The sequence below is a fragment of the Rana temporaria genome, chromosome 3 (genome assembly GCF_905171775.1).
Source record: "Rana temporaria chromosome 3, aRanTem1.1, whole genome shotgun sequence".
Taxonomy (NCBI): domain Eukaryota; kingdom Metazoa; phylum Chordata; class Amphibia; order Anura; family Ranidae; genus Rana; species Rana temporaria.
Genome location: NC_053491.1, coordinates 16,902,927 through 16,924,659, shown reverse-complemented (window position 1 = coordinate 16,924,659; position 21,733 = coordinate 16,902,927). Strand labels below are relative to the sequence as shown.

The following is a 21,733-nucleotide window of genomic DNA, read 5'->3' as shown; positions in this document are numbered from 1 at the left end:
AATGACAGCGCCACAGTGAAGAACGGGGAAGGTTTGTTTACACACAGCTCTCCTCGTTCTTCAGCTCCAGGGACCGATCGCGGGACTCCAGCGGCGATCGGGTCCGCAGGTCCCGCGGTCACCGAGCTTCGGACCGGGTCGCGGGCGAGCGCCCGCGAGCCAGGGCTGGGCACTTAAAAGAGGACTTACAGGTATGTGCTTGTGCCCAGCCGTGCCATTCTGCCGACGTATATGTGCAGGAGGCGGTCTTTAAGTGGTTAAACATTACATTATTTTTCGAGCCCCTAGCTGTATCGATCCGATCCCATCCTGATATACATGGCATTTGTTGTGGGCAGCGGGAACATAAATGTTCCCTGTTCGCCGACGACATTCTTATGTACGTCACAAATCCTCAATTGACCTTACCTAATCTTTTGACCCTGCTTCATCGGTTCTCTCGGATTTCGGGACTCTCTTTAAATACCCAAAAGACTATGGCCCTCAATATTTCTTTACCCACCGCGACGGTCTCAACCTTAAAGACTCTATATAAATTTCAATGGACACAAAAATCGCTGCCATACTTAGGTGTTCAGTTGACACCCTCGATCGATACTCTTTATCGAGCTAACTATCCCCCGCTTTTCAGTCGACTTCGGGAGGATCTTCGGCGATGGGCAGATTATCCCTTGTTCTGGTTCGGTAGAATCAATTCTATTAGGATGACGTTTTTACCCAAGTTACTTTATTATTTTAGGACTTTGCCAATTGCGGTTCCGAGGAGAGATCTACAACGATTGCAATCAGAAGTTTCCCGTTTTGTTTGGAACAATAAGAAACCGCGAATGAATAAATTGACTCTATGTGTCTCGAAACAATCTGGTGGGCTTGGCCTCCCTAACTTACAGGCCTACTATCAGGCGGCTCAAATAACTCAGCTTTCCTACACAACGGCTAAAGGATCTACACCCCTTTGGGTCTCTATTGAGGCTCTTTCATGTCACCCCTTTGCTATAGGCTCTTTAATGTGGCTTCCTGGTCGCCTTCGCCCTCCGATATTGTGCCCTACCCTGTCCCATTCATTGGCAATCTGGGATGGAGTAAGACATCGCAAACCCTTGTCCTCCCCTCATACTCCATTAGCCCCAATTTTCTTTAACCCCGAATTTTCTCCTGGAATGACTCCAATGCTGTTTCTGTGGTGGCTAAATAAGGGGCTTCTTAGGATAGGCGATTATCTTGACGGAGATCAATCGCACTCGTTACAATATCTTACAGATACATGCCAGATGCCTTCTAGTGAACTATTTAGATATAACCAGATTATTTCTTTTATACGATCCAAACTTAATCAGTTGGCTGGACCCATGGTTCTTACAAATTTTGAATTATCTTGCCAAACTAAGGGCCTTCTACGGGGAAGGATATCTACAGTATACACTATCCTTACTGACCCGGATGCCAAGCTCCCTTACATGAAACAATGGGAACGGGATTTGAATACCACGTTGGAATTATCAGATTGGCAAGATATTGCCTTCGCTCTATCCAAAATTTCCATTAACACTACATTAATTGAAGCAAATTATAAGACACTTCTACGTTGGTATTTGGTCCCGACCAGAGTTGCTAAGATGCACCCGTCCGCATCGCCCAATTGCTTCAGGCGTTGTGGACAGATGGGTACAATGCTTCATGTTTGGTGGCAGTGCCCCGTGGTAATGAAGTTTTGGATTCGTATATTTAACTTAATTTACTCGGTAACGGGTGTTAATATACGTCGATCCCCGCAACCAGCGCTTTTTCATAAATTACCCAGTGAGGTTCCCAAAAAATCAATGACGTTAATCACGTATATGTTTCTGGCAGCAAGAATAACTATTGCTAGATATTGGAAGCAGTCGGTGGTTCCTCTTGATTACGTGAAGAATAAACTTAATTGGATCATGGTTAACGACAGACTCACCTGTGTCCTTCGCGATTCTACTAAGAAATTCGATGTAACGTGGGATCCGTGGATACGTTACTTATCTCCGTCATAAAATGTCTCCGGCTGACCCTCTTCTCTTCTCTTCTCTTACTTTCTCCCTTTCTTTGTTTTCCTTTTCTTTTTTTTTTTCTTTCCTTTCTCTCTTTCCTCTTAAAAAAAAACGTTTAATGTTGAATTGGCTATTGTTGTTATTGTTGTCAACTGTGGGATGCATTAATGGACCTTCTGTCTCTAGGTTAATATGATGTAGGTGGAAGTATATGGAGGGGTTTCCCTTTTTTTTTTCTCCCCCCCCTTCTTTACCTTTCCTTGTCCTTCCCTATCTTTCCCTACCCTTCCCAATCCCTCCCCTCCTTTTTCTTCCTTCTCCTCTTCCTCCTCTGTTCTTTATATACATCTTGCTCCTGGTATGAATCATTCTGGTGATTCTGGGGTAGTGTTGGCTTCCTGGGACAACCACTAGTTGGACCCTAGGGAGTCGAGAATATGGCTCATTAGCTTTATTCGTATTTTCCTTTTTTTTTGTTTCTTTTTTCATTTTTATTACCACTCAGTGAATGATTTCACGGCGGAAGAGGGAAGGGATACGAATTAAAGGGAACATTGTGTTGTTTTTTTCTTTGGTTATCTTTATGTCATATAGATATATTAACGAGCTTTCCTGCTAACTGCATTTTATATTGAGTCTCTCTATTTTTTTGTTTTTTTTGTTTTGCTGCCTATAGGTTTTAGGCTTATGACTCTTTGTATGAATAATATAATCTGATAGAGCTCGATTGTTCTTTTCATATTTGTTACCTATGTCTGAGGCAACATTGTTCATTTTCAATAAAAAAATATTGAAAGATAAACATTACATTATTTTTCATTACAATTCTTTAAATTTCATTGAAAAAACTATGTCTTATTTTATTGCCAACCTTTAATGTTCAGGGGTTGTAAATCTTTAAAATAAAAACGTTTTAGAATTGTGATCTTTATTCAAAGACAAAAAAATTGGGATTCTTATTTTATACAGAATCGTGCAGCTTTAACAGGAGGTCTCGCACACAGATTTCCAGCAGACGTCTATCACCACTAACATTATTTTTAATTATGAAATAACGCTTTTGACCAATATGAGAAGTTGATTTGGCACCTAAAAAGTCTCTTGTGAAATACAATATTAATATATCCGAATACAACCATAATTTTTTAATTGTGCCTGGAGTTTAGCCTCAAGTGTTTTCAAAGGTTATATATGTAGCACCCTGCTCCCAATGAGTGGGCGCTATGTGTTAAAATTGTAGTTATCTGAGCAATAGATTGCGTCTAAATGTGGCTCTGTCAGTTCAGCTGGTTGCACGATTTTCCTCCCGATGATGGGTGTCGCTGTCACCGCTGGTCAAGGTTGGAAAGGCAACAGGCTGGATGCATTGGGTACCCCTTTTCCCAGAAGCAGCCCAGGGGGCGTGGTGAACCCGCTGTGCATACTGGGAGAGGGTACTTAAAGAGGAGCTCCACCCTAAATTGGAACTCCCGCTGATCGGAACCCGCCCCCCTTCCGGTGTCACATTTAACACCTTTCAGGGGGGTGCAGATACCTGTCTAAAGACAGGTATTTGCACCCACTTCCGGCCACAGTCTGCAGGCAGGACGTCACCTCCCGTCCTCCCCCCGTTGTGCTTTGGGAACACTCGGCTCCCAGAGCACAGCGGGAGAAAATCAGCAGGCACAGCACAACTCGCGCATGCGCCATAGGGAACCGGGCAGTGAAGCAGGAGCGCTTCACTTCCTGGTTCCCTTACCGAGGATGGCGGGGGGGGGGGGGGCAGCAGAGTGACGTGCGATTGCTCGTCCTCTGCTGCGGACGGCGCCGGACTCCAGGACAGGTAAGTGTGCCGATATTAAAAGTTAGCAGCTGCAGTATTTGTAGCTGCTGACTTTTAATTTTTTTTTTTCAGCGGACATCCTCTTTAGGGGCAGACACCATTTTGTGGGGTTCGTCTTCCGATCCTCACCTGAGGGCCCTCCTGGCCTCAGGAATGTGTTGGCAGTTTCTGCCTCGGGGCCACGTTGGCCTGAGGCCCCGCAACTGAGATGTAGGCCCAGGAGTTACTGGGGCCTACTGATCCAAGGATGATCCTGAGTCGCCTTGCCTGATGGAAGGGACCGAGCAATTGAGGACTCAATTGGAGGATGTATCCGGATCAAATTTTACCTCACAGTGCTGCCGGAATGGCTGAGAGATCCTGGCACTGAGAGCCGAGTTATTTTACTTCAGAAACTAACCCAGTGAGGGGTTGACCAAGTCTGTGGCAGAGACTATTGAGCGAATCCCAAGTTCACCTAGTCCGTGGCAGAGACGAACGACCAAATTCTACTACCAAGTCTGTGGCAGAGACTATCGTTTGATCGAGCTTTGCACCGGCTGCTAGGACAGTGAAAGTGGGCCTATCCGGTGGTTGCCGCGTCCAATGTGGAGACGGCTGTTCCTCTGGACCTAGGATAATATGCGTGATCGGCAAGTAAGATACCCGAGTCCTCCCCATCCCTCTACCCCTCTGTTGAAAAGTTTGTTCAATAAAACCCTTGAAGGAGACTGTGTTTGGTGCAGACATTTCTTCCGGATAACTCTTGAAGGAGAACCCCTGAGACGGACGCAAGGAACAGTAAGTTAACCAAAGGCCCAAATCTAAACCAGCAGCTCCTCCGGGGGTAGTGCTACACACAGTGGCGGCTGGTGAATTTTTAGAATGGGGGGGCACCAGACTCCGCCCCTCCTTGTTGACCACTCCCTCTTCTCATAAGCCACACCCCTTATATAATCCACCCACTCCGCCCCTGTATTCCACTAGTGTCAGGAGTATTTAGCAAGAAAAAAAATTAATGCAATGAAAAATTAAGAAATGTCTACATTGCTTTAAACAGCTTTACAATACCATGATCTAACAGCATACAGGACAGAATCAAAGACTGCAAATACTGCAGAGTGTATAGTGGTGGGTGGTATGTGTATGGCGGTGCATGTAGGAGAGGGGTGCGGAGTGTATGGCGGTGCATGTAGGAGAGGGGTGCGGAGTGTATGGCGGTGCATGTAGGAGAGGGGTGAGGAGTGTATGGCGGTGCATGTAGGAGAGGCGTGAGGAGTGTATGGCGGTGCATGTAGGAGAGGGGTGAGGAGTGTATGGCGGTGCATGTAGGAGAGGGGTGAGGAGTGTATGGCGGTGCATGTAGGAGAGGGGTGAGGAGTGTATGGCGGTGCATGTAGGAGAGGGGTGAGGAGTGTATGGCGGTGCATGTAGGAGAGTGGTGAGGAGTGTATGGCGGTGCATGTAGGAGAGGGGTGAGGAGTGTATGGCGGTGCATGTAGGAGAGGGGTGAGGAGTGTATGGCGGTGCATGTAGGAGAGGGGTGAGGAGTGTATGGCGGTGCATGTAGGAGAGGGGTGAGGAGTGTATGGCAGTGCATGTAGGAGAGGCGTGAGGAGTGTATGGCGGTGCATGTAGGAGAGGGGTGAGGAGTGTATGGCGGTGCATGTAGGAGAGGGGTGAGGAGTGTATGGCGGTGCATGTAGGAGAGGCATGAGGAGTGTATGTCGGTGCATGTAGGATAGGGGTGCAGGGCACATTACATGGATAGGGGTGCAGGGCACATTACATGGGGAGGGGTGCAGGGCACATTACATGGGGAGGGGTGCAGGGCACATTACATGGGGAGGGGTGCAGGGCACATTACATGGATAGGGGTGCAGGGCACATTACATGGATAGGGGTGCAGGGCACATTACATGGATAGGGGTGCAGGGCACATTACATGGATAGGGGTGCAGGGCACATTACATGGATAGGGGTGCAGGGCACATTACATGGGGAGGGGTGCAGGGCACATTACATGGGGAGGGGTGCAGGGCACATTACATGGGGAGGGGTGCAGGGCACATTACATGGGGAGGGGTGCAGGGCACATTACATGGGGAGGGGTGCAGGGCACATTACATGGGGAGGGGTGCAGGGCACATTACATGGATAGGGGTGCAGGGCACATTACATGGATAGGGGTGCAGGGCACATTACATGGGGAGGGGTGCAGGGCACATTACATGGGGAGGGGTGCAGGGCACATTACATGGGGAGGGGTGCAGGGCACATTATATAGAGCACAAGGTAAAAAGGCAGCTGCTGGACAGTGTAGAGTTAATTGTACATCCCATTGGAATTAAACTGATCAGCTGTGCCTGTGTTGGGGGGGGAGAGCAGATAATATATATATATATTACTAGGCTAAGCAGTTGGAATGCTGGGATTGCAGGAAGATAACTGGTCTGATAAGAGGCAAAGTACAAGAGAAAAAGGCTGCAATCCTAGCTCAGTGTGACTGTAAAGATAAAAACATCGTGCAGCTTCACAGAGACAGAGGGGAGATATGACAGGGAGAGCCAGTGGAGATCATTCTGGAGGGAGGGGGGGAGAGGGGTGAACACAAACGGAGCCATGCTGGCTGCAAGAGAGTGACACATGAGAGGAGAAATTAACTCTCAGCTGGAGAGAGAGAACCTCCGATCCCCACACTCAGCTTCAGGCTCAGGTTCGGCACTGTCAGCTCCAGTGCCCATCCATTAGTGATGGATTAGTGATCCGATTCCTGCCTCCATAAGTTTACTAAGGGAGAGGGGGATCGGGAGCAGGCATCTTCACCTGGCTGCAGGCTCACTCTGATGCGTCCCTCTGAGATGCATAGTGCTGACGTCACTTCCTGTTGTCGGCACTATGCACAGTATACACTGGGTGCCGTGCACCCGCCCGGTCACAAGTCCATCGCGCCGGAAGCAAGTGGCGCGATGGGCATAGCCACAAAGGCATATTTTGCCTGCCAATGTAGCGCCTCGTCTGCAATCTTGTGATTGCACAGACGTGGCGCTACTCGTACTGCACTGCACCCGGCGCCCAGCGCCCGGGAACAGTGCACATAGGGACCTTTTTTTGCTTTTTTTTTTTTTTAAAGGGACATGTTTAAATAAAACATTTTTTTTTTTTAATTTTTTTTTTTTTTACTGAATTGGGGGGGGGGGGGGGGCGGCGCCCGGGCGCCCCCTATGGACGGGCCGCCACTGGCTACACAACATATAAAAAAACTTCCAAAAGAAAGAGTATCCCACTTACCGCCAATCCTGGCATTGTACGCGATGCCCACAATACAGTAGGAGTTATTGGCAGACGCAGCCACTTCACCAGCACAGCGAGTGCCATGTCTGCAGGAAGGGAAAAGACGACAACGTAAAAATTCAAACAGATTCTACACCTGCCAAGTACAAGTACTACACAGACCATTCTATACAATACACCTCATGTAGGCTGGCTATTCAATTATTATACAGGATTTATATAGCGCCAACAGTTTGCACAGCACTTTACAACACAGTTGAATAAAGAAGGAATAGGAGGGCCTTGCTCGTGGAGCTCACAATCTAAAAGGGAGGTGGAAAAAGGTGCAGGTGATAGATATAGGTATAAATGTGGTTCAACTCAGTGGCAGCTGGTGTTTTTTGTTTAGGGGGGTGGCAAACAATCATCCACCCCCCCCCCTCCTCTCGCTGTCTGCAGGTCCACTGGGACTTACCCCATCTAGGTAGAGGGCGTATCAGGTAGCGTATCATGGGGGTCCCCCCCCATCTAGGGGGGGACCTGGCAGTGGCGGGATTGGGCATTGGACAGCGGCTCCTCTGTCTTTCCTCGCTTATGCCCTCCCCTCCTACTAGGCGTCCAATAGGATTGCCTGTCCTTTCAGCCAATCGGATGACGGGTATCAGACCCGCTTCCCGATTGGGCAGTGAGGAGGATCAGTGTTGCAACAGCGAATGTTCATTCGCTGTTGTAAAACCTGCGTGGGCTCGTAGCGCAATGCTCTGCGCCACGAGCCCACCCTAATTTGAAGCCTATTAGAGCCTCTGGCTGTAATTCATGCACCCTGGTTCAACTCCCTCAACCGCTAGTGGGAACAAGCCCTAAAGGCAGGGCTGTCTTAATGAGAGGGCACACCTGGGCACTGCCCAGGGGCCCCTGCACTGTCCCCAAAGCAGCTGGTCCTTGATCCCACACTGCCCCGAAATTGGGGGCCCCATGATGGCACTGAGAGTGATGGACACACAGGGAGGCAGGCTGGCAGCCGTGCGCCATGCTGTGCAGAACGATACCTATTATTTCCCAGCCAGCAGGGAGGGCAGGGCCGGAGAACCAGTGATGCTCTGACCCCCCCCATGCAGCTTGAATTCGCGGGACTCAAAGGCTGTGGGGTTGGAGTGGGAGCTGCTGAGTCGGCAGCACTGAGAGCCCAACTGCGGAAGAGGCATTGTGGATGGTGTCATGGTGAGCCCAGCTGTCCAGCATTGTTTGCACCTGAAGGAATGCCTGCTTGATTGGTATAGGTGAGTGCAGCGCTGGAGGTGGGTACAGAGCCAAAAGTTCACATGCACTGTATCTCCACTGGAAAAGTGGGTACTACATGGATGGAATAATGGTTCTGGGGGATATCAAGGGTGTATGGGGGGAACAATGCTGAGAGGGGAGCTAGGGTGTATAGGGGGTAGCAAATGCTTGGGGTAGCTTGGGTGGCTATAGTGCTAGAGGTATCAGGGATGTAGAGAGGTTACAGTATAGGGGGTATCAGGGATGTGGAGGAGTCATAATACAAGAGGTATTTTATGGTATATGGTTACAGTGCTGGGGGGGATATCTAGGGTGTAGAAGGGTCAGTGTGCTGGGGGGATATCTGGGGTGTAGAGGGGTCCGAGTGCTGGGGGAATATCTGGGATGTATAGGGGTCAGAGTGCTGGGGGCATATCTGGGATGTAGAGGGGTCAGAGTGCTGGGGGGATATCTGGGATGTATAGGGGTCAGAGTGCTGGGGGCATATCTGGGATGTAGAGGGGTCAGAGTGCTGGGGAGATATCTGGGGTGTAGAGGGGTCAGAGTGCTGGGGGGATATCTGAGGTGTAGAGGGGTCAGAGTGCTGGGGGGATATCTGGGGTATAGAGAGGTCAGAGTGCTGGGGGGATATCTGGGGTATAGAGGGGTCAGAGTGCTGGGGGGATATCCGGGGTATAGAGGGGTCAGAGTGCTGGGGGGATATCTGGGGTGTAGATGCGTCAGAGTGCTGGGGGGATATCTGGGGTATAGAGGGGTCAGAGTGCTGGGGGGAATATCTGGAATGTATAGGGGTGAGAGTGCTGGGGGGATATCTAGGGTGTAGAGGGGTCAGAGTGCTGGGGGGATATCTGGGGTGTAGAGGGGTCAGAGTGCTGGGGGGATATCTGGGGTATAGAGGGGTCAGAGTGCTGGGGGAATATCTGGGATGTATAGGGGTCAGAGTGCTGGGGGGATATCTGGGGTATAGAGGGGGCAGAGTGCTGGGGGGATATCTGGGGTATAGAGGGGGCAGAGTGCTGGGGGGATATCTGGGGCATAGAGGCCATAGTGCTGGGGAGGCATAAATCGAGCAGCTATATTATATGAACAGGACAACTTTCTTACTTTATGTATGTAGTATTTTCCCCACTGTTTCTTTGCTGTACAGAATGATTGTTCATGTAGATAATGTGGAGCTCCACCCAAAAGGGGAAACTCTGCTTGTCTGCCTCCTACCTACTCCATGTCTGTTTACCTGTCTCCATTGTAGGGGCCCCTGAGCATTATTTTGCCCAGGGGCCCATGATGCCATTAAGACGGCCCTGCCCTAAGGATTTCTGAAATGGTAGTGGGGTTTTGTGGCCAAATTTATCTGTAAGCTCTGCTTAATGGAGTTCTACAAGAACAAGTCTTTGATTTGTAGAAATACACAATGACAAAATCAAACCATCAACCCAACCAACGCACTTATTTTCATTGCTGGCATCATAGCGTGGACTTGGATCTTGGTCATCCCCATTGACATCATGGCTGGCGTATGGATCCTACAAGATAAAATTGCAAACAGTGAGAGAAGGAGAAGCTTCATTACAAGCATGTGCATTATGGTTTTATGACAGCAAAATTAAACTATATACAAAATATTCATCATATAATACAATACTATAACAGTTATGTAAATACTTTTCTGGGGTGTAAAGTTGGGGCATTCAGTTGGATTCACTGCGATCACACTTGAAAAATAAAAAATTTAGAGAGTAGCAACGCCAACACTATTTGGAGAGAACAGAAAAAAAAAAACCTTATGGGTTGATTTACTAAAACTGGAGAGTGCAAAAATCCATAGAAACTAGGGATGTCCCTAGTACCGATACCAAGCATTTCCCCGAGTACTTGTACTCGGGGGAAATGCTCTGATGCCTCACCCGATATCTGGGCAGTCAGGGTGATCGGTGCGGCAGGGGAGTTGCAAGTCTTCTCCATGCTGTCTTCTCCCCCCCCCCCGTGCTGCCTTCTCCCCCCCCCGTGCTCCGCCTTCTCCCCCCCCCCCCCGTGCTCCGTGCGCTGCCTTCCCCCCCCCCCCCCCGTGCGCTGCCTTCTCCCCCCCCCCCCGTGTGCTGCCTTCTCCCCCCCCCGTGCTCCGTGTGCCGCCTTCTCCCCCCCCCCCGTGCTCCGTGTGGTGCCTTCTCCCCCCCCCCCGTGCTCCGTGTGCTGCCTTCTCCCCCCCCCCCCGTGCTCCGTGTGGTGCCTTCTCCCCCCCCCCCGTGCTCCGTGTGGTGCCTTCTCCCCCCCCCCCCCGTGCTCCGTGTGGTGCCTTCTCCCCCCCCCCCGTGCTCCGTGTGGTGCCTTCTCCCCCCCCGTGCTCCGTGTGCTGCCTTCTCCCCCCCCCCGTGCTCCGTGTGCTGCCTTCTCCCCCCCCCCCGTGCTCCGTGTGCTGCCTTCTCCCCCCCCCCGTGCTCCATGTGGTGCCTTCTCCCCCCCCCCCGTGCTCCGTGTGGTGCCTTCTCCCCCCCCGTGCTCCGTGTGGTGCCTTCTCCCCCCCCGTGCTCCGTGTGGTGCCTTCTCCCCCCCCCCCGTGCTCAGCCTTCTCCCCCCCCCCCCGTGCTCCGTGTGCTGCCTTCTCCCCCCCGTGTGCTGCCTTCTCCCCCCTGTGCTCCGTGTGCTGCCTTCTCCCCCCCCTGTGCTCCGTGTGCTGCCTTCTCCCCCCCCCGTGCTCCGTGTGCTGCCTTCTCCCCCCCCGTGCTCCGTGTGCTGCCTTCTCCCCCCCCCCGTGCTCCGTGTGCTGCCTTCTCCCCCCCGTGCTCCGTGTGCTGCCTTCTCCCCCCACCCGTGCTCCGTGTGCTTCCTTCCCCCCCCCCTGTGCTCCGTGTGGGCCTTCTCCCCCCCCCCCGTGCTCCGTGTGCTGCCTTCTCCCCCCACCCGTGCTCCGTGTGCTTCCTTTCCCCCCCCCCCTGTGCTCCGTGTGCAGCCTTCTCCCCTCCGTGCTGTCTTCTCCCCTCTCCTACCTTTTCCGAATGAACAGAGTCAGTGATCACCGACTCTGTCCATTCACATAACTGAGCATCGTAACCTGTGTAGACGATGCTTCAGTTTATGAATGGAGAGAAGCTTCTCTCCATTCATTTTAGCTGATGCTGATGAGAAAGGGACTTGGGAATCTGTGTCCCTAGTCCCTTTCTCTGTCTCAAAGGGGAGATGTCAGAGGTCTGTTAAGACCCCTGATGTCTCTCCAAAGACCCCCCAACAGGGCTGATAAAAAAAATAAAATAAAAAATTGCAATAAATAAAAAAATAATAAAAAAAAAATATGTAAATAATAATAAAAAGTTAAAAAAAACACTGATAATCCACCCCCCTCCCAAAAAATAAAATAAAATACTGCCACTGTCACATGACATTAGAAAAAAAAGTATCGGTATTCGGTATCGGCGAGTACTTGAAAAAAAAAAAGTATCGGTACTTGGTCTCAAAAAAGTGGTATCGTGACAACCCTAATAGAAACTGACATGGAAATTTATAAATGGGCAACTTTTATTCTCATATTGATTAGTGGTTCCAAATTAACAACTACTGCAGTAAGGAACAGACACAAGAGATACGCTCAGCATCTCTCCCAAATCACTGTTCTGATTTATGACGACGCAATTGAAGGTTTTTATACACATCATTATGCAAGTATCACATTAATATTATAATTCTACTTTTATGGTAATGAGGGGCGTAACATAGGCAGGCTAATTCTAATCAGGACTCGAAAGAATGCAAACATGTAATGAAAACATTATTAGTGCTGTGTGCACAGCGAGTGCAGGGTGCAATACATACAAAATAGAATACAATTGCATACAGAACCTACAAATTTCCTTTACAAACCTATCAGCTTTCAGCCCTCGTTCACGCGGAGGGGCCAAGCTTGAAATCAGCTGAACTCGCATAAATTTCAAAAGAGGCATTTCAGTCCAATGAACAGATGTCTATTCAAATAACCCTCGAAGTTGCCTACACTAGTACAGGAACTACCGTATTTATCAGCGTATAACACGCACTTTTTTCCCCCTTAAAATAAGGGGAAAATCGTGGGTGCGCGATATATGCCGATACCCGCTTCCCGCGCTCAGTTTGAATGCCTGCGCCGACATATACCGAGTGCAGTACACTCGGCCAGGCTCGGCTTCGCTCGTGCTCACGCATAAACGTCACAGAGCGTGAGCACGAGCGAAGCCAAGCCTGGCCGAATGTAGCCGAGTGTACTGCTCTCGGTATATGTCGGCGCAGGCATTCAAACTGAGCGCGTGAAGCGGCGATTCGACAGGGAGACAGCGCGGGAGAAGTCGGGAGGACACCACCGAAGCCGCAGACGGACCCGACGAGGCCGCCGCGCAAGACACCAAATCTGTAAGTACTAAAATGTTTTTTTTTTTTTACAGGAATTGCGGGTCCACATTAGGGGTGCGCCCTATACGCCGGAGCGCGCAATACCCCGATAAATACGGTACTTTTGGGAATCGCCGTGGCACTGCAAAGTCGGAGTCGCACCGGTGCCGTTGCCAGGCAAAAGGCGGCAATTTGACATGTCAAAATGGCCGATGTGAACGCTGGCTGATTGTCAAAGCAAAAATGGAACTTCCGCTTTTCGGATTCCTCTACCCCTCCGGTGTGACATTTGGCACATTTCGGGGGGGGGGGGGGGGGGGGAGGAGGGAGCAGATATCCGTCAAATATAGTGATTTTGCTCCCACTTCCAGGCAAAGATAACCGCGGATATCTACGCCACGTCTGGCACCTCTTCCGCCCGTCTTCTGGGAGACATACAAGTCCCAGAAGACCAAAAAAAACACAAGTTCTGGCAAAACTCCAAGCATAGATTATGCAAGAATGAGCGGCCATCAGTCAGGATGTGGCCCAGAAGTTGATTGACAGCATGTCAGGGCGAATTGCAGAGGTCTTGAAAAAGAAGGGTCAACCCTGAAAATATTAACCCTTTCCATAATCTTAAGTAGTAAAAATGGGAGTATGGCCTCAGTTAGGAAATTTCTAATCAGGGTATTAACGTACCATCATCCGGGTATTGATGAACAAGTGAAAGGTCTTTTTTATTCATCCTTGTTTATCTATACTTATTACCGTATTTATCGCGGTATAACGCGCTCCCGCGTATACCGCGCACCCCTAAAGTTGCCCCGAATCCTGTGGAAAATTTTTTTTTTGTACTTACAGTTTTGGTGTCTTGCGCGGCGTTCATCGGCGGCCTCGTCGGATCCAGCGTCCGTCTGCGGCTTCGGGTGTCCTCTTCGTCGGATCCGGCGTCCGTCTGCGGCTTCGGGTGTCCTCTTCGTCGGGTCCGGCGTCCGGCTTCGGGTGTCCTCTTCGTCGGGTCCGGCGTCCGACTGCGGCTTCGGGTGTCCTCTTCGTCGGGTCCGGCGTCCGTCTGCGGCTTCGGGTGTCCTCTTCGTCGGGTCCGGCGTCCGTCTGCGGCTTCGGGTGTCCTCTTCGTCGGGTCCGGCTTCCGTCTGCGGCTTCGGGTGTCCTCTTCGTCGGATCCGGCGTCCGTCTGCGGCTTCGGGTGTCCTCTTCGTCGGGTCCGGCGTCCGTCTGCGGCTTCGGGTGTCCTCTTCGTCGGGTCCGGCGTCCGTCTGCGGCGTCCTCGTTTCCCGCGCCGAGTTTGAATACTGCGCCGACATACACAGAGCGCAGTACACTCGTGTATTGTCGGCAACTCTCGCGCGGACGTCCTGTACGTCCAGGATGTGAGCGCGGAAGGAGCCGAGACTGCCCGACTATACCCGAGTGTACTGCGCTCGGTATATGTCGGCGCAGTATTCAAAACTCGGCGCGGGAAAGCGGGTATAGGCATATACCGCTCACCCACAAAAAAGTGAGCGGTATACGCCGATAAATACGGTACTTACCAGTACCGACATAGTCCACACACCAATTGGACGGGTCTGTTTGGGGTTTAGCCTCAGCAACTATTTCCTCTTTCCCACCATCCCCTTTCACACTTTCTATAATCTTCATATAATTGCCAATCTAAGCCTTTGACACTTATGAAATGCTTGCGATTATACTTCCGTACACCATAGTAACATTTGACAAAAAGATCTAAAAACAATGAAGCAGCAGACTTTGTGAAAATTTATACTTGTGCCATTGAAAACTCTTAGCAACGGTTGTACACATGCTGTGGCCACGTTTTGCAACCATTGTTATCAAGGACTTGGAGCATGCGGTGAGGAGGCGATCCTCTGTGCTTGTCAAATTCGGATCGCTCTTCAGAGACCAAAGCAAGTGTGAATGAGCTCTAAAAATGGTTTGGCTAAGATGAAGTTACAATTCTTCAACAAATATAAGCCAACTACTATCTACAGGGGTATTATTAAATGATGACCTTTAGGCCTAGCTCATATGGCGGACAAGCCGTTAACACTATTCTGAACGGCAAGCTTTATCATTATTATTTTCATAGCTTTCATCCAGCTTTTTGAAGGCTTTAGATCACTCTTCTCCTGCCAGCAAGCATTGGAATTGCTTTATACTAGCTAGGAGAAGAATTTACCAGGTTTTCCAACAAGTGACAGCCAGGACTCCCATTAAGATCTTGGTCCATCATCAAACTGGAGCTGAAGGTCGCTTCATGAAAGTAGCTTAAGCTGGCTGAGAGCTTTGTAAATGCTTTGAGAGAGTCTGCGGTACACACATCTGGCATTAAAGACGAGAGGAACGCTCTAAATGCCCTACACCTGGCGCGCATCTGCTAATTATGTTCACCACCATCGTGGTTTTGATGACATTGCAACACAACTGCTTAAAAAAGCAGAATTAACTCTGCAGTACAATTCTAGAAAATGGTGGCTGCTGGTGCACAACATTTTTTGGGGGGGCGTAAACTGAAAAAAACATCAATTGCTGCCACTGTGCCCCATCATCCAACGCCGCCACTGTGCCCAACGCCGCCACTGTGCCCAACAGCCAACGCCGCCACTGTGCCCCATCAGCCAACGCCGCCACTGTGCCCCATCAGCCAACGCCGCCACTGTGCCCCATCAGCCAACGCCGCCACTGTGCCCCATCAGCCAACGCCGCCACTGTGCCCCATCAGCCAACGCCGCCACTGTGCCCCATCAGCCAACGCCGCCACTGTGCCCCATCAGCCAACGCCGCCACTGTGCCCCATCAGCCAACGCCGCCACTGTGCCCCATCATCCAACGCCGCCACTGTGACCCATCATCCAACGCCGCCACTGTGCCCCATCATCCAACGCCGCCACTGTGCCCCATCATCCAACGCCGCCACTGTGCCCCATCATCCAACGCCGCCACTGTGCCCCATCATCCAACGCCGCCACTGTGCCCCATCATCCAACGCCGCCACTGTGCCCCCATCATCCAACGCCGCCACTGTGCCCCCATCATCCAACGCCGCCACTGTGCCCCCATCATCCAACGCCGCCACTGTGCCCAACATCCAACGCCGCCACTGTGCCCAACATCCAACGCCACCACTGTGCCCAACATCCAACGCCGGCCAGCAATTACCTTGTCTTGGTGGGGCAGCAGGTCACGGCGATGTCTTCTCCCCTCCTCTTTTCCAGTCCTCTGCTATGATTGGACGCCTAGGCGGCATCCAATCACAGCGCCTGTCGTTTCAGCCAATCAGGTGACAGGCCCGAGCACTTGATTGGCTGAGAAGCGGTTCAGTGTTAAGAAAGCGATATTCGTTTTCCTAACACACCGCTGAGTGAACAGCAAGTGCCCAGCATAGCGCCCGCTGTTTGGCTACGGCTCTAATCAGGTGCTTCCACAAAATACCCCGCCGCTGTAATTCAGGTGCCCGAAAAGGGGTCGGGCACATGAATAGGGGGTGGCAGCGGTGACGATAGATTCATGCATTGCATGAATCTATGGCGAGAGAGGGGGCGGCGCCCTTTCACCCTTTATGGATGCACCGCCCCGGCTAGAAAAACACACAACCCCATTCATAATGTCCGACAAACAAACCACTAATCCCAATTGTGTGCGCAAGTGGTTCAATAAGAAGAGCCCACTTCAATTGAAATGTCTTTCATTTAAGCACTTTGATGTCAGCAGCCGCCCCTTTTGTCATGACAAAGGACATGTTTTCAACTCAGAAATAGGAAAATCGAAAAACAAGGGATGTACATTGTATAGCGCAATAAATCTTTTCATTAAATGCAGAAAAAAATATATACACTCGCATGCTCAGCATTGTCAACGTGCCGACAGTGAAGAGTAGAAAAAATACCTGGTCAGAAATCCTCCTCGTCCCCCAGCTGAAGTCACCCTCACACATGCATCTTAACCACTTCCTTACTGGGCACTTAAACCCCCTTCCTGCCCAGAGGACTTTTTTGCGATTCGGCACTGCGTCGCTTTAACTGACAATTGCGCGGTCGTGCGACGTGGCTCCCGAACAAAATTGACGTCCTTTTTTTCCCACATATAGAGCTTTCTTTTGGTGGTATTTGATTACCTCTGCGCTTTTTATTTTTTGCGCTATAAACAAAAATAGAGCGACGATTTTGGAAAAAAAAAATATTTTTTATTTGTTGCTATAATAAATGGCTCAATTTTTTTTTACATTTTTTTTTTTATCCTCAGTCTAGGCCGATACGTATTCTACATATTTTAAATAAAAAAAAAAAAATCAAAAAAAAAATTGCAATAAGCGTCTGGTTTGCGCAAAAGTTATAGCGCCTACAAAATAAGGGACAGAATTATTATTTTTTATTATTTTTTTTTTTTACTAGTAATGGCGGTGATCTGCGATTTTTATTGCGACTGCGACAAAATTATTGCGACTGCGACATTATGGCGGACACATCAGACACTTTTGACACCATTCACATTTATTCTGCGATCAGTGCTATAAAAATGCACTAATTACTGTATAAATGTCACTGGCAGTGAAGGGGTTAACACAAGGGGGTGAGGAAGGGGTTAAATGTGTATCCTGGGTGTGTTCTAACTGTGTGGGGGAAGGGGGGTGACTGGGGGAGGTGACCGATCTATGTCCCTATGTACAAGAGACACAGATCGGTCTCCTCTCTCCCTGACAGGACGCTGTCATTGTGAGAGCCGGCAATGAGAAATGATCTTATATGTAAATATATGAGATCATCTCTCATTGGCCGCACAGATCGCCTAGCAAACAGCCACACCGATTGGCCGTTCACGGCGATCTGTGATTGGCTGTGTCCAAGGGACACGGCCAGCACAGAAGTTCCCCGCTGCGCGCTCAGGAGCGCGCGTGGGGAACGTGGAAAGGGGGGGCCGTAAAAACACGGCGCCCCAGAGAAGTAGAACCACCCAGCGGCCGTATATAGTCGTACGGCCGCCGGGAAGTGGTTAAAGCCGCTATACCGAGTGTGCTGCAGCAATAGTGACTCAACTCCTGAGAAGTTTGCGGAGGACTTAGGTGGTAGCTCCTAACTCACGAGCACATCCAGAAAGGGGGTGGCAGGTTGCTGTGGATACAACGCGTTCCAGGGACGTGCTCCCCTTTCTCAAGCATGCCGGTAAGCTTGAGAAAGGACACGAAATGTTATTTTTTATTTTTTTGCACAGAGCTGAAGAACGGGGAGATGCCTAGGTGGCACTGTCACTGATTGTGGTCAGTGTCACAACAAGCCACGCCCCCTAAGTTACAAGCACTACCTAGGACACACCTAACCCCTTCAGCGCCCCCTACAGGTTAACCCCTTCACTGGCAGCGTCATTTTTACAGTAAGCAGTGCATTTTAATAGCACTGATCGCTGTAAAAATGACAATGGTCCCAAAATGGGGTCAAAAGGGTCCGATGTGTCCGCCATAATGTCGCAGTCACGATAAAAAAAAAAAGAATCGCTGATCACCGCCATTACTAGTAAAATTTTTTTTAATAAAAATGCCATAAAACTATCCCCTATTTTGTAGACGCCATAACTTTTGTGCAAGCCAAACGCTTAATGCTATTTTTTACCCAAAAATATGTAGACTGAGGAAATTATTATTTTTTTATATATATTTTTTGGGGGATATTTATTATAGCAAAAAGTAAAATATTGCATTTTTTTTCAAAATTGTCGCTCTATTTTTGTTTATAGCGCAAAAAATAAAAACCGCAGAGGTGATCAAATACCACCAAAAGAAAGCTCTATTTGAGGGGAAAAAAGGACGCCAATTTTGTTTGGGAGCCACGTCGCACGACGGCGCAATTGTCAGTTAAAGCGACGCAGTGCCGAATCACAAAAAGTGGCCCGGTCTTTAACCAGACAAATGGTCCGGGGCTGAAGTGGTTAAAGCCGAGGTTCACCCAAATAAAATTTTTCTCAGAACAACTTCTTTAAACTTCTAACATGTACAGCCCGCACATTTTTTTTTTTTTACGCTGTACATACCTTATAATCTATCTTTTCATTCCGGCTTCCGGGTACTTCTTCCCGCGGGAGTAGGCGTTTCCAAGCTGAGGAGGCATGTCATCTGGGATGTCGCCCAGATGATTGACATCTTTTCAGCAAAAGCTCCCCCTGGCAGATAAGGCCCCGCCCCCCGTATTGGGTAGGCGTGTCCGAGTCACAGCGTTTCCGAAAGAAGCCGAACATGCAGATCTGCTAGTCGGCTCTATAAGTCTAAAGAAGTTGTTCTGAGAAAAATGTTATTTGTGTGAACCTCCGCTTTAAGAAGCCTTTTTATGTACCGTATTTATCGGCGTATACCGCTCACTTTTTTCCCTTAAAATCAGGGGAAAATCGTGGGTGCGCGAAATATACACCGATCCTCCTCAGAGACCGCTGATCCTCGCTGTCTCTGAGCGCCGCCTACAAAGCCCGAGCCGAGTGTACTGCGCACTCGGCCACACTCGGCTCCGCCCGCAGCCACGCGAGAGGAGCCGAAAGAAGCAGAGAGGAGCCGAACACACCGGAAATCGGGCTCTGCACAGCTCGACTGTGGCGCCAAATTCAACGCTGCAACCCCCGGCAGACGGACGCAACAGACACTGACAAGGCTGGACGGACCGGCAGATGGACACAGACAAGGCTGGACGGACCACGCGCACGGCCTGCAGATGGACGCCGGACAAGGCCACCGATGGACGCCGGGCAAGACAGCAGACGGACACCGACAAGGCTGGACGGACCCCGCGCAAGGCTGCAGACGGACGCCGGACAAGGCCGCCGATGGACGCCGGACAAGGCCACCGATGGACGCCGGACAAGGCCACCGATGGACGCCGGACAAGGCCACCGATGGACGCCGGACAAGGCCACCGATGGACGCCGGACAAGGCCACCGATGGACGCCGGACAAGGCCACCGAAGGACACCGACAAGGCTGAGCATCCAAAAAGTACGTTTTTTTCCCTAAACTTCACTTCTCAGGTTGTGGTGCGCACTATACGCAGGCGCGTGGTATATGCCGATAGATACAGTAATTTTTTTTTTTTTAGGGTGGACCTCCGCTTTAAGTTGCAGCAGACTTTTTCCTTTTTTTTTCAGTTAAGCACTAAGCGCAGATAGTAATGTTTATTTTTTATTTTTAGTACATATCACACACCAGAACAGACGTGTGTAATGACAACCAGAAGGTCTTATTCATTTCAGCCAATACTCACATAATTGTGAACGAGATCTGGGTGACTTTTTTCCACACCATCATCCAAGATGCTGACCACCACATTCTTCCCAGTGTATCCTCTCTGCCAAGCTGCCATAACGTTCATTTCTGACCGGCAGCGGCTGCTTTTATCCCCACAATGCTGAAGAACACACAAAAAAAAAAAAAAGGTAAAAAATCCACATAATTTAAGATAATCATCAGGCTTTATCATACAAAGAGAACTAAGGATGTGCAATGTACAGTAGTCAAAGACCGACGTCGAAAACTACAGTAACCAGGCAACTCCATGCTGGACATCAATATTCCTCGTACGGCTTTCTAATGCGTAAGCCAATCATGAACTTGTTCTGGGAGATTTCAGGATAATTATCTTGCACACTATAACTCCAGTTTTCATCGTCTGGAAGGAAAAGTTCATAAAAACCAAGTTGGACTTAGATTTTAAAGCAGATATTCCTGTTAGTACAAGGTGATCAAATCCAAGTTTACATTTTTTTTTTTATTATTATTATTACATTTTTATTAGTATTTAAAATATCAAATCGGAACACGTCACATATATTTGGCTGCACGTGGGAGTGCGACACGGACACACTATCCCCTCCATGTTCCCTGGTCCCTGCTGGTTTACTACCCCGTTTCCCCAAAAATAAGACCTACCCTGAAAATAAGACCTAGTGCTATTGTCCAGGAAGGCTGCAATATAAGCCCTACCCCGAAAACAAGCCCTAGTTAAAAATGCTTGTAAAATCCTATAATCCACTATATTACAGTAGTTTATAATGTACAATGTGTGTGTTTCTGGAATATAATTGCGGGGAAGAGAGCTGCGGCGGGTAACAGAAGTGCAGAGCGGCGCTATAACAAATGTATTTGGCACAATTCTATTACAGAAACGCACACATTGTACATTCTATAATACTGTAATAGAGCGGATTATAGGATTTTACAAGCATTTTAACTCAGTTCACACTGGGGATTCCTGACAGGCAGGGAGGGAGAGGGGGAGAGAAGACAGCACATTTCATGGTAAGACCTACCCTGAAAATAAGCCCTACTGTGTCTTTTGTTGGCATAATTAATATAAGACCCGGACTTATTTTCGGGAAAACACGGTATTCCCTGGATACTAAGCTTACAAGCTATCAAACATTTGAAGTTACACCATACTTTGGCATACGTTTAGGGACATTGGATGGGATACTTGTCGCCTACCCTCTCTTACCGCCTTTCAACAAACCGTGTGATAGCCCAAGTCTTTTATCTTTATATACAACGGTGTTTTAAAGTACCTACCACATGCCCAAAAGGCTGGTTAGGCAACAGCGCTGTATATACCATACTTTACTATTAACGGTCTGATCCACATATCTTTGCGGAGACCTGTTTAACCTACCTCTATGCTCCTGATGAAGCGTCCTGTACACGAAACATGTCGAGTGTAAAAGCAAGATCTACCATTCCGCATATCAAACTCAGTTTCAAGGATTAAAAGTTGACATATACTCCCTGGTGCTATATGTTCTCATGTTATGAGTATATCTGCATAAGTAAAAGCTTTTTTGAAATATTCTTTATAATATGTACTGAGATAATATGCTGATACTGTACTGTTTTCACAAAGTTATGTATACAATTTTCTTCATATATCCTTTTTATGAATAAATATTTTTTGATTTTTTACATTAATTACTTGTACCGCCAAAAGTCCATTCTATTAGCCCAGATTAATTCCCACCTTCACGTCACATATATTCACAT

The 21,733-nt window shown here is 49.1% G+C and overlaps 1 protein-coding gene across 2 annotated transcripts in view; it reads right to left on the bottom strand.

Annotated features, from left to right (window-relative positions):
• PCSK6 (proprotein convertase subtilisin/kexin type 6) overlaps positions 1 to 21,733 on the bottom strand; it is a 314,800-nt gene that overhangs the window by 137,055 nt on the left and 156,012 nt on the right. For both annotated transcript variants that reach the window (XM_040342313.1, XM_040342314.1), the window contains exons 4-6: positions 19,968 to 20,111; positions 9,823 to 9,899; positions 7,114 to 7,202 (exon numbers count right to left, since the gene is read on the bottom strand). In XM_040342313.1, the coding sequence (XP_040198247.1) occupies positions 7,114 to 7,202; positions 9,823 to 9,899; positions 19,968 to 20,111 (310 nt within the window). The remainder of the gene's footprint in view (positions 1 to 7,113; positions 7,203 to 9,822; positions 9,900 to 19,967; positions 20,112 to 21,733) is intronic.